We start from the raw sequence: 12,789 nt of genomic DNA, 5'->3' as shown, positions 1-12,789 counted from the left end.
CCGTACCCCTCAGCCTGACCCCCTGTACCCCTTAGCCTGCCGCCCCCCCGTACCCCTCGGCCTGCCCCCTGTACCCCTTAGCCTGCCCCTGTACCCCTCGGCCTGACCCCCTGTACCCCTTAGCCTGCCACCCCCCCGTACCCCTCGGCCTGCCCCCCTGTAGCCCTTAGCCTGCCGCCCCCCCGTACCCCTCGGCCTGCCCCCTGTACCCCTTAGCCTGCCGCCCCCTCATACCCCTCGGCCTGCCCCCCTGTACCCCTTAGCCTGCCGCTCCCTTATACCCCTCGGCCTGCCCCCCTGTACCCCTTAGCCTGCCGCCCCCCGTACCCCTCCGCCTGCCCCCCTGTACCCCTTAGCCTGCCGCCCCCCCGTACCCTTCGGCCTGCCCCCCTGTACCCCTTAGCCTGCCGCCCCCCCGTACCCCTCGGCCTGCCCCCTGTACCCCTTGGCCTGCCCCCCGTACCCCTGGGCCTGCCCCCTGTACCCCTTAGCCTGCCGCCCCCCATACCCCTCAGCCTGCCCCCCTGTACCCCTTAGCCTGCCGCCCCCCCGTACCCCTCGGTCTGCCCCCCTGTACCCCTTAGCCTGCCGCCCCCCCGTACCCCTCGGCCTGCCCCCCTGTACTCCTTAGCCTGCCACCCCCCGTACCCCTCGGTCTGCCCCCCTGTACCCCTTAGCCTGCCGCCCCCCCGTACCCCTCGGCCTGCCCCCTGTACCCCTTAGCCTGCCCGCCGTACCCCTCGGCCTGCCCCGCCGTACCCCTTAGCCTGCCGCCCCCCCGTACCCCTCGGCCTGCCCCCCTGTACTCCTTAGCCTGCCGCCCCCCCGTACCCCTCGGTCTGCCCCCCTGTACCCCTTAGCCTGCCGCCCCCCCGTACCCCTCGGCCTGCCCCCCTGTACCCCTTGGCCTGCTGTCCCTCCCCCGTGCCCCTCGGCCTGCAGCCCCCCGTACCCCTCAGCCTGCCGCCCCCCCGTACCCCTCGGCCTGCCCCCCTGTACCCCTTAGCCTGCCGCCCCCCCGTACCCCTCGGCCTGCCCCCCTGTACCCCTTGGCCTGCTGTCCCTCCCCCGTGCCCCTCAGCCTGCAGCCCCCCGTACCCCTCAGCCTGCCGCCCCCCCGTACCCCTCGGCCTGCAGCTCCTGCTGGAGGCGCCCCTTGTCGCGGAAGCAGCCCAGCGAGTACATGCTCTCCAGCACGTCGGGGTCCAGCTCGCTCACCGACTGGATGCGCCGGATCGACACCTTCCGCGGCACCGGCTGCTCCGGCTCCGGCTCGTTCCTCCCCCCCCTGTGGGGAACAGCCCCACTGCAGCTACCGGCGGGGGGGGGATCCCGGTGTGGGGGGGGTTTGAGCCGGGGTCTCATACAAAATGTTCAGCTGTTGGAATTAAACCCACCCCCAAGGGCTGCCAGGCTCTAACCAGAGAGGCCAGGATACCGGGGTAGATAGGCCCTGGGGGCTGGACACCAGGGTGATGGGCGCAGGGGGCGAGACAGGGGGCCGGACACCAGGGTGATGGGCGCAGGGGGCGGGACAGGGGGCCGGACACCAGGGTGATGGGCGCAGGGGGAGGGGCAGGGGGCCGGACACCAGGGTGATGGGCGCAGGGGGCGGGACAGGGGCCGGACACCAGGGTGATGGGCGCAGGGGGAGGGGCAGGGGGCAGGGCACCAGGGTGATGGGCGCAGGGGGAGGGGCAGGGGGCAGGGCACCAGGGTGATGGGCGCAGGGGGAGGGGCAGGGGGCCGGACACCAGGGTGATGGGCGCAGGGGGAGGGGCAGGGGGGCCGGACACCAGGGTGATGGGCGCAGGGGGCGGGACAGGGGGCCGGACACCAGGGTGATGGGCGCAGAGGGAGGGGCAGGGGGCCGGACACCAGGGTGATGGGCGCAGGGGGAGGGGCAGGGGGCCGGACACCAGGGTGATGGGCGCAGGGGGCGGGGCAGGCGGCCGGACACCAGGGTGATGGGCGCAGGGGCCGGGACAGGGGGCCGGACACCAGGGTGATGGGCGCAGGGGCCGGGACAGGGGGCCGGACACCAGGGTGATGGGCGCAGGGGGCGGGACAGGGGGCCGGACACCAGGGGGCAGGGCACTAGGGTGATGGGCCCAGGGGGCCGGACACCGGGGGCAGGGCACTAGGGTGATGGGCCCAGGGGGCCGGACACCGGGGGCAGGGCACCAGGGTGATGGGCGCAGGGGGCTGGACACCGGGGGGCAGGACACCAGGGTGATGGGCCCAGGGGTGGGGCAGGGGGCCGGACACCAGAGTGATGGGCCCAGGGGGTGGGGCAGGGGGCAGGGCACCAGGGTGATGGGCCCAGGGGGCGGGACAGGGGGCCGGACACCAGGGTGATGGGCCCAGGGGGCTGGAAACCAGGGGGCAGGGCACCAGGGCGATGGGCCCAGGGGGCCGGACACCAGGGGCAGGGCACCAGGGCGATGGGCCCAGGGGGTGGGGCAGGGGGCCGGACACCAGGGTGATGGGCCCAGGGGGCTGGACACCTGGGGGCAGGGCACCAGGGTGATGGGCCCAGGGGGTGGGGCAGGGGGCCGGACACCGGGGGGCAGGGCACCAGGGTGATGGGCCCAGGGGGCCGGACACCAGGGGGCAGGGCACCAGGGTGATGGGCCCAGGGGGTGGGGCAGGGGGCCAGACACCGGGGGCAGGGCACCAGGGTGATGGGCACCAGGGTGATGGGCCCAGGGGGCGGGACAGGGGGCCAGACACCAGGGTGATGGGCCCAGGGGGTGGGGCAGGGGGCCGGACACCAGAGTGATGGGCCCAGGGGGTGGGGCAGGGGGCAGGGCACCAGGGTGATGGGCCCAGGGGGCGGGACAGGGGGCCGGACACCAGGGTGATGGGCCCAGGGGGCTGGAAACCAGGGGGCAGGGCACCAGGGTGATGGGCCCAGGGGGCCGGACACCAGGGGCAGGGCACCAGGGTGATGGGCCCAGGGGGCCGGACACCAGGGGGCAGGGCACCAGGGTGATGGGCCCAGGGGGCGGGACAGGGGGCCAGACACCAGGGTGATGGGCCCAGGGGGTGGGGCAGGGGGCAGGGCACCAGGGTGATGGGCCCAGGGGGCGGGACAGGGGGCCGGACACCAGGGTGATGGGCCCAGGGGGCGGGACAGGGGGCCGGACACCAGGGTGATGGGCCCAGGGGGCGGGACAGGGGGCCGGACACCAGGGTGATGGGCCCAGGGGGCGGGACAGGGGGCCGGACACCAGGGTGATGGGCCCAGGGGGCGGGGCAGGGGGCCGGACACCAGGGTGATGGGCCCAGGGGGCTGGACACCGGGGGCAGGGCACCAGGTTGATGGGCCCAGGGGGCGGGACAGGGGGCAGGGCACCAGGTTGATGGGCCCAGGGGGCTGGACACCGGGGGGCAGGGCACCAGGGCGATGGGCCCAGGGGGCTGGACACCGGGGGGCAGGACACCAGGGTGATGGGCCCAGGGGGTGGGGCAGGGGGCCGGACACCAGAGTGATGGGCCCAGGGGGTGGGGCAGGGGGCAGGGCACCAGGGTGATGGGCCCAGGGGGCGGGACAGGGGGCAGGGCACCAGGTTGATGGGCCCAGGGGGCTGGACACCGGGGGCAGGGCACCAGGTTGATGGGCCCAGGGGGCTGGACACTGGGGGGCAGGGCACCAGGGTGATGGGCCCAGGGGGCCGGACACCAGGGGGCAGGGCACTAGGGTGATGGGCCCAGGGGGTGGGGCAGGGGGCCGGACACCAGGGTGATGGGCCCAGGGGGCTGGACACCGGGGGCAGGGCACCAGGTTGATGGGCCCAGGGGGCTGGACACTGGGGGGCAGGGCACCAGGGTGATGGGCCCGGGGGTGGGACAGGGGGCGGCTGCGTGTGATACTCACAGGAACCAGGGATGCTTCTGGATCTGCTCCAGCTATAGGGAGAGGAGATGGCAGCTGAATTGGCCGGTCCTGCCTGGCCCCAGCCCCAGCCCCCAGATCCCCACAACCAGTGCCCCATGCACCCCACAGCTCCCCCAGCCAGCTCCCCCGAGCCCCACAGCTCCCCCAGCCAGTGCCCCCCACACCCCGAGCCAGACTCACGCTGAGCCGTTTCTCCGGCTCCACCTCGATCATGCCGCGCAAGAGGCTCTGGCAGTCGGGGGGGATGAAGTGGGGCATGTGGAAGGCCCCCCGCTTCACCTTCTCCAGCAGCTGGCGCAGGTTGTCGTCGTCGAAGGGCAGCGCCCCCTGCAGGCCAGCGGGGGAGAGACGCTCTCAGCGGGTGGAGGTGATCCTGAGATCCCTCCAGGGGACAGGAGCCCCCCAGCCCTGGGGGTCCAGGGGACCTGGGGAGGTCCAGGGGGGACCAGGAATACAGGGGTTCCAGGGAGATGGGGAGTACAGGGGGGCCTGGGGGATGAGGGCCCAGAAGTGGCGGTCCGGGGTAGGATGGGGATTCGAGGATGGGAGTTTGGGGGATGGGGTACAGCAGTGGGGGCGCAGGGATGGGGCACAGGGGCCCGGGATTAGGGTACAGGGAGATTTGAGATGGGGCACAGGGGGAGCAGGGATGGGGGTACACAGGGATGGCGTGCAGGATGGAAGTACATGGGGACAGGAAGGTGGGGGGGATGGGGCCCAGGATTGGGGTACAGTGGAATGGGGTCCGGGGAATAGGGTGCACGGGGAGTGTCATAAATATACGCAGGGCAGCTGTACTGAATCCCCTTCCCTGTGAGGGGTTAATCAGTTCAATTAACCTAATTGGCACCTGACCAAAAAGACCAATGGAGGAAAAGATACTTTCAAATGGCGGGGGGGGGGGGGCGTTATTTGTGGTTAGTTCCCTTCCTGGGCAGAGAGGGGGTCCAGGCAGGAAACACATCTCCTGAAAACAGACCTGGATGGAGCATCTAAGATGACAAGGATTGTCAGTAGGGGCAAGGAAACACATTAGCGACTCTCTTGTTCTAGCTTGTGAATTTTCCCTGCGCCAGGAGGTCATTTCAGTCCTGATTTGCACCGGTGACGCTGAGCCAGAGGGGAATCCTCTGGGGGTCAAATCGTTGTATTTACCCTGTAAAGTTCCCGGCCAGCCTGATTTTGCAGGTGTGATTCTTTTACTTCTTTTACTTTTTTTTACAAATAAAATTCTTCTTTTAAGAACCTGATTGATTTTCAGTGTCCTAAAAACCTAGGGGTCTGGTCTGTGCTCACCTGGTATTTTATTCTCGAGCCTCCCCAGGAAAGGGGGTGTAGGGGCTTGGGGGGATATTTGGGGGGGATACGGACTCCAAGTGACCCTTTTCCTGAATTTTTGGCTAAATCACTGGGTGGTGGGAGCGATACCCTCCAAGGACAAGGAAGGATTTGTGCCTTGAGGAAGGTTTAACCTGAACTGGTAGCAATAAGCTTAGGGGGTCATTCATGCAGGTCCCCACATCTGTACCCCAGAGTTCAGAGTGGGGAGGGAACCCTAACAGGGAGTGAGCCACAGGAGGAGTGGGGGTACAGGGGGATGGGGGTCTGGGGCACAGGGGAGCAGGGGTCTGGGGGGACAGGGGGATGGGGCGCAGGGCACAGGGGGAGCAGGGCACAGGTGGAGGAGGGGAACGGGGCCCAGGGGGTTGGGGGTCTGGGGTGCAGGGGGTCCATGGAGTCCATGGGACGGGGCACAGAGGTGCAGGGGAAGCGGGGGTCCATGGGACAGGGGTGCAGGAGGAGTGAGGGTCTGGGAGGATGGGGGTACATGGGGTCCATAGGACAGGGGAACAGGGGCGTAGGGGGGGTGGGAGTCTGGGGGGACAGGGGGACGGGAGTCTGTGGGACAGGGGAGCAGGGGGAATGGGGATCTGGGAGTCTGGGGGTCCATGGGATGGGGTGCAGGGGGAGCGGCGGTCTGGGGGGACAGGGGGATGGGGGTCCATGAGACAGGGGTCAGAAGCAGGAGAAACGGGGGTCTGGGGTAATGGGGGTATATGGGATCCATGGGACAGGGGTGTGGGGGGACAGGAGTGTAGGGGGAGCGGTGGTCTGGGGGAGCAGGGAAAGCAGTGGTCCATGGGATGGAGCACAGGGGCATGGGGGTCCATGGGACAAGGGGACAGGGGGAGCAGTGGTCTGGGGAGGCAGGGGGAGCGGTAGTCCATGGGATGGAGCACAGGTGTATGGGGGTCCATGGGACAGGGATGCAGGGGGACAGGGGATAGGGGCGCAGGAGGACAGGGGTCCATGGGACAGAGCCACAGAGGCAGCAGGGGCCTGGGGAGATGGGGGACAGAGGTCCATGGGATGGGGGGCAGGGGGAGCGAGGGTCTGCGGTGACGGGGACAAGGGTCCATGGGACAGGGGTGCAGGGGGATGGGGGTCCTTGGGGCAGGGGGAGTGGGGGTCTGGGTGGGCAGGGGTCCATGGGACGGGGGGGCAGGGGTCCGTGGGATGAGGGGCAGGGGGAGAAGGGGTCTGGGGTGACGAGGACATGGGTCCATGGGACAGGGGTGCAGGGGGGATGGGGGTCCTTGGGGAAGGGGGAGTGGGGGTCTAGGGGGGCAGGGGTCCATGGGACGGGGGGAAGGGGGATGGGGGTCGGTGGGGGCGGGAGTCCATGGGACGGGGGGAAGGGGGATGGGGGTCGGTGGGGGCGGGGGTCCATGGGACGGGGGGCAGGGGGATGGGGGTCTGTGGGGGCGGGGGTCCATGGGACGGGGGGAAGGGGGATGGGGGTCGGTGGGGGCGGGGGTCCATGGGACGGGGGGCAGGGGGATGGGGGTCTGTAGGGGCGGGGGTCCATGGGACGGGGGGCAGGGGGATGGGGGTCCTTGGGGAAGGGGGAGTGGGGGTCTAGGGGGGGCGGGGGTCCATGGGACGGGGGAAAGGGGGATGGGGGTCTGTGGGGGCGGGGGTCCATGGGACGGGGGGGAGGGGGAGTGGGGGTCTAGGGGGAGCGGGGGTCCATGGGACGGGGGGCAGGGGGGCAGGGGAGCAGGACACTCACCACCAGCAGGGCGAAGAGAATGACCCCGCAGCTCCACATGTCGGCCCGGCGCCCGTCGTATTTCTCACCCTGCGCAGCACAGACACAGAGTTGGGAGTGGGGGGGGGGCTCTCCGCGGACACCCCCAGCCCCCCCTCTGAGGCAGACGCCCCTCCCCAGGGCACAGACTCCGCCCCCCCACCCCGCCCCTCCCTGGGGACCAAGCCCCTGAACAAGTGGGACCACAGGCCCCCAGGATGAGGGGGAGGGGCCAGGCTAGGAACAGAGGGGAGAGGGGGAGGGAGGGACCCACAGCCTAGCCCCCTCCCCAGGGAAAAGCCCCTCCTCCAGCCACACCCACCATGAGGGAACCCCCCACCACCACCCCATGCCTCCCACCCCCGGCCGCACTCAGCACCCAGCTACTTTCAACAGTGTTTGTCCCCCCACCCATCCACACCCACCTAGATACCAGGCTACCTGGGTTGTGGGGCTGGCATGTGGGGCAGGGAGGGGCAGGACACAAGGGTCAATGGACCATGGGAATAGCATACGGGGCAAGGAGGGGGCGGGATATGGGGGGGTCAATGGGCTGAGGGGCAGGCATCTGGGGCAGGATACCAGGGTCGATGGGCTGTGGGCCTGGCGTGTGGGGCAGGGAGGGGCAGGATATGGGGGCAATGGGCCGTGGGGCTGGTGTATGGGGCAGGGCGGAAGCGGGATATGGGGATTGATGGGCTGCGGGGCCGATGTTGGGGCAGGGAGGTGGTGGAATATGAGGGCAATGGGCCGTGGGGCTGGTGTGTGGGGCAGAGCGGGAGCGGGATATGGGGGTAGATGGGCCGCGTGGCTGGTGTGTGGGGCAGGGAGGGGGCGGAATATGGGGGTTGATGGACTGTGGGTCAGGGAGACGGCGGGATACCAGGGTCGATGGACTGTGGGCCTGGCGTGTGGGGCAGGGAGGGGGTGGGATTTGGGGGTCAGTGGGCCATGGGGCTGGCATTGAAGCAGGGAGGGGGCAGGATACCAGAGTCAATGGGCCATGGGTCAGGGAGGGGCAGGATATGATGGTTGACAGGCCATGGGTCAGGCAGCTGGTGGGATACCAGGGTCAATGGGCCGTGGGGCTGGAGTGTGGGACAGGACACAGGGGTCATTGAGCTGTGGGACTGGCATGTGGGGCAGGGAGAGGGCGGGATATGAGGATTGACGGGCCGTGGATCAGGGAGCTGGCGGGATACCAGGGTCGATGGGCCATGGGCCAGGGAGGGGGAGGATATGAGGGTTGACGAGCCGTGGGTCAGGGAGAGGGCAGGATACCACGGTCGATGGGCCATGGAGCTGGCGTGTGGGACAGGGAGGGGGCGGGACACCAGGGTCGATGGGCCATGGGGCTGGCGTGTGGGACAGGGAGGGGGCGGGACACCAGGGTCAATGGGCCGTGGGGCTGGCATGTGGGTTAGGGAGGGGACAGGACACAGGGGTCGATGGGCAGTGGGGCTGGCGTGTGGGGCAGGGAGAGGGCGGGATATGGTGGTTGACGGGCCGTGGGTTAGGGAGAGGGCAGGACACAGGGGTCGATGGGCTGTGGGGCTGGCACGTGGGGCAGGGAGAAGCCAGGATATGAGGGTCGATGGGCCGTGGGTCAGGGAGGGGGCAGGATACCAGGGTTGATGGGCCATGGGGCTGGCGTTTGGGGCAGGGACAGGGCAGGATATGGTGGTTGACGGGCCGTGGGTTAGGGAGAGGGCAGGACACAGGGGTCGATGGGCTGTGGGGCTGGCACGTGGGGCAGGGAGAGGGCAGGATATGAGGGTCGATGGGCCGTGGGTCAGGGAGGGGGCGGGATACCAGGGTTGATGGGCCATGGGGCTGGCGTGTGGGGCAGGGACAGGGCAGGATATGGTGGTTGACGGGCCGTGGGTTAGGGAGAGGGCAGGACACAGGGGTCGATGGGCTGTGGGGCTGGCACGTGGGGCAGGGAGAGGGCGGGATATGAGGGTCGATGGGCCGTGGATCAGGGAGGGGGCAGGATACCAGGGTTGACGGGCCATGGGGTTGGTGTGTCGGGCAGGGCGGGGGTGGGATATGGGGGTCAATGGGCCGTGGGGCTGGCGCGTGGGGCAGGGCGGGGGCGGGACTCCGTGACTTACCTTGATCACCTCGGGACATGCATAGTGGGGAGAGCTGGGGGGCAGCAATGGGGGGAAGAAGAGAGAGACAGACAGAGGGAGAGACGGAGTGAAAAGGAGGCTCAGTCCCGGGGGGGCGGCTGAATCACACAGGCCCCGCCCCCTCACCCCACACCTCCCCACGGATGCCCAGCCCAACCCCCAGCCGGGGCAGGGAGGGGGGCACCGAGGGAGATAGCGCCTCCAACAGACCCTCCTCCCTGCCGGCCAGTCCTCCGAGGCCCCCGTGGATCTCAGCCCCCCTGGCCCCTCGCCCCGTGGGGCTCACCCACAGCTGGTCTCCAGCAGGCTGGCCCCGACCTGCAGGGACGCCATCCCGAAGTCCGCGATGCGGATGTTGTTCTTCTCGTCCAGCAGCAGGTTCTCCGGCTTGAGGTCACGGTGGCTGCAATGGGGCAGAGGGAGGGTTAGAGACCCCCGGGGGGCTAAGAACAGGCCCTGCCCCCAGTGCAAACAGGAGTGGCTCTGGATTGACCCTGGGGGGGCTGAGATCAGAAACCTATCCCCAGCGCAAACAGAAGTGACTCCAGATTGACCCTTGGGGAGCTGAGATCAGAAACCTATCCCCAGTGCAAACAGGAGTGACTCCAGATTGAGCCCAGTGGTCAGAGATCAGAACCGGCCCTGCACTCAGTGCAAACAGGGGTGACTTCAAATCAATCCGAGGGGGGCTTAGCTCAGAACCTGGCCCGGCCCCCAAACCCATCACTTGTGGTGAGGGGAGAAACGAGAGGATAAAAGCCATACTACTGCTCCCAGCGAGGGGAGCGCCGCCTGAGCTGGAGTGGGAGAACGGGGGTGCTCACCAGATGGAGTAGCTGTGGCAGAAGTCCAGGGCGGAGACAATCTGCCGGAAGAACTTGCGAGCCTCTTTGGGGGTCAGGCGCCCTTTCTTCACCAGGTAGTCGAAGAGCTCCCCCCCTGAGACATGCTCCAGCACCAGGTACCTGGGGGGGCGGGGGGGGAGTCAGGGCCGGGGAAGGAGGAGGGACTCGGGGGAGAGGGATTAGGGGCAGGGGAAGTGAGATCCGGCCGGGGAAAGGGCCGAAAGGGGAGGGGGGGTTAGGTGGGGAGGAGGGAATGGTGGGGGGGAAGGTCACGACCTATCAGAGCTCTCCCTTGATACCACTCCCTCCCCCCCCCCCGCGGCCAGCTGGGTCAGTGACCCCACTGTGTGCAGCAAGGAGTGAGGCGGGAGCCCAGCAGGGGGCGCTCTCCTCCAGCAGGCAAGGCCGGCTCCATTGCCCCATTGCTGCTGGGGGGGGGGCGCTGCTGTGTCAGGTTTCACCCCCCCCATATCACATCAGTCCGTTATGTCACAGCCCAGCGCTGACAAAGGCAGCTTGTGTGGGCATGGGGAGGGGGGGAGCCAGCTGTCACTGCCTGGCTTCTAACACACCCTGCTCCTAACACACAGACACACACACGGAGCAGGGTCCCGCCCCTCCAGCAGGGGGCAGCAGGGACACACACACACAGACACACACCCACAGAGCAGGACCCAGCCCCTCCAGCAGGGGGCAGCAGGGATACACACACACACACACACACACACACACACAGAGCACAGGGCCCGGCCCCTCCAGCAGGGGGCAGCAGGGACACACACACACACACAGCACAGGGCCCGGCCCCTCCAGCAGGGGGCAGCAGGGACACACACACACACACACACACACACACACACACACACACTGAGCTGGGTCCAGCTCCTCCAGCAGAGGGCAGCAGGGACACACACACACACACACAGACACACACACACACGGAGCAGGACCCAGCCCCACCAGCAGGGGGCAGCAGGGACACACACACACACACACACACACACACACACACACACACACAGAGCAGGGCCCAGCCCCTCCAGCAGGGGGCAGCAGGGACACACACACACACACGCACACACACACACACACACACTCTGGAGACCTGGGACCCACGGGCTCCGCACTGGCTCTCACTCACGGAGCCCTGTCAGGGAATCTGCCCCTCCCTCCCCCAACTGAGCCGTCAGGGCTCCCTTGTTCTAGACGTGACACCACCCATCCGCCGGGAACACAAACACACCCATTCCAGAGCCACGCTCTAGAACCTCAAACCAGCGGCTGCCCCAGGTCTAGACCCATGAGCTAGAATGTCGTGTTTAGGGGAGATCATCACAGAGCAAATCCACCAGAAAAGCAAACGCCCACGGTCGCATGAGGCTTTAGAACAACCAAGCAAACTCAGCTGCATTCTAGATCCAAGATCGGGAACATCAATACCAGCGGCTTCTAGACACGCAAGCTAGAGCGTTGCCGCCTGGAACGCAGCGTCACAGCACCCATTTCCTGGACAAGCAAACACACCCATTCCAAACTGAACATCAAAGCAAAAAGCCTGCCCCAGCTCTAGGACCATGATCTAGACCCTCGCAGCAAGTCTTGGACCATGAGTCTAGACCACTCGATTCAGGAAAAGCAGCACTGCAGAGTCATCCTACAGAATACCAAACACACTCGTGGCTCAGCGCTGCTCTAGAACAGCTAAGCAAGGTCCTGCCCTGGTCCTAGATCCATTACCTAGAACCCGAGAGCGAAGGTGCTTATTACCGAACTGCCATCTAGAAAACCCAACCCACCCACTGCAAAGCGATGCTCTAGAATAGCAAAGCAGGGAGAGGGGCCCTTATTCTAGACTCAAACTCCAGAGCTTTGCATACAGGACGGCCTCCCTACAGAACCTCCTACCAGACAAGCCAGAGCAGCCAATTCTAGGGGGCCGATCTAGAACACAGAAACACTGTCTAGAACCCCACTCATGTGAGTAAAGTGTTGATCTAGAACATCGGCTAATGGTCCCTCCCACTCTAGAACTGTGCTCTAGAACACCCCTGCCCCGCATTCCAGAGCAGTTGCCTTTTAGAAGCAAAAGCAGAGACTCGAAGGCTCTGATTGGCTGGCTCACCATCTCCCCGGCCAGTTGGAAACCCTTAGAAGAAACAGCATAGATTGGAGGGCTCCAATTGGGCGGCTGACAATCTCCTCAGCCAATCAAGGATGGCCTGGGGTTAAGAGAGATCACAGGGCCGCCCCAGCGTAGGAGGCAGCCAGTGTCCCCGCCCCAAAGCTAAGCAGGGTCAGGGTGTGTGTGTGAGTTGGGATGGGGCACCTCAACTGGCTGGCTCAGGGGGGCTGGGAATGGGGCATGGGGCCTGTCCCCTCTAGGGGGTGCTGGCTCCCACTCAGCCCCAGGGCAGGGACTGGCTGACTCAGGGGGCTGGGAATGGGGCACGGGGCCTGTCCCCTCTAGGGGGCGCTGGCTCTCACCTGGCCCCAGGGCGGGGACTGGCTGGCTCAGGGGGGCTGGGAATGGGGCACAGGGCCTGTCCCCTCTAGGGGGTGCTGGCTCCCACCCAGCCCCAGGGCAGGGACTGGCTGACTCAGGGGGGCAGGGAATGGGGCATGGGGCCTGTCCCCTCTAGGGGGCGCTGGCTCCCACCCAGCCCCAGGGCAGGGACTGGCTGACTCAGGGGGGCAGGGAATGGGGCACGGGGCCTGTCCCCTCTAGGGGGCGCTGGCTCTCACCTGGCCCCAGGGCGGGGACTGGCTGGCTCAGGGGGGCAGGGAATGGGGCGCGGGGTCTGTCCCCTCTAGGGGGCG

At 67.6% G+C, this 12,789-nt stretch overlaps 1 protein-coding gene across 2 annotated transcripts in view; it reads right to left on the bottom strand.

Annotated features, from left to right (window-relative positions):
• Nucleotides 1-12,789, bottom strand: part of BRSK1 (BR serine/threonine kinase 1) — a 32,476-nt gene that overhangs the window by 10,853 nt on the left and 8,834 nt on the right. For both annotated transcript variants that reach the window (XM_050927938.1, XM_050927939.1), the window contains 7 exons: nt 9,952-10,092; nt 9,414-9,530; nt 9,107-9,140; nt 6,975-7,043; nt 4,082-4,228; nt 3,881-3,912; nt 1,124-1,288 (listed from right to left, as the gene is read on the bottom strand). In XM_050927938.1, the coding sequence (XP_050783895.1) occupies nt 1,124-1,288; nt 3,881-3,912; nt 4,082-4,228; nt 6,975-7,043; nt 9,107-9,140; nt 9,414-9,530; nt 9,952-10,092 (705 nt within the window). The remainder of the gene's footprint in view (nt 1-1,123; nt 1,289-3,880; nt 3,913-4,081; nt 4,229-6,974; nt 7,044-9,106; nt 9,141-9,413; nt 9,531-9,951; nt 10,093-12,789) is intronic.

Source organism: Gopherus flavomarginatus, chromosome 18 (assembly GCF_025201925.1).
Source record: "Gopherus flavomarginatus isolate rGopFla2 chromosome 18, rGopFla2.mat.asm, whole genome shotgun sequence".
Taxonomy (NCBI): Eukaryota; Metazoa; Chordata; order Testudines; family Testudinidae; genus Gopherus; species Gopherus flavomarginatus.
This window is presented reverse-complemented; position numbering and strand designations above follow the sequence as displayed.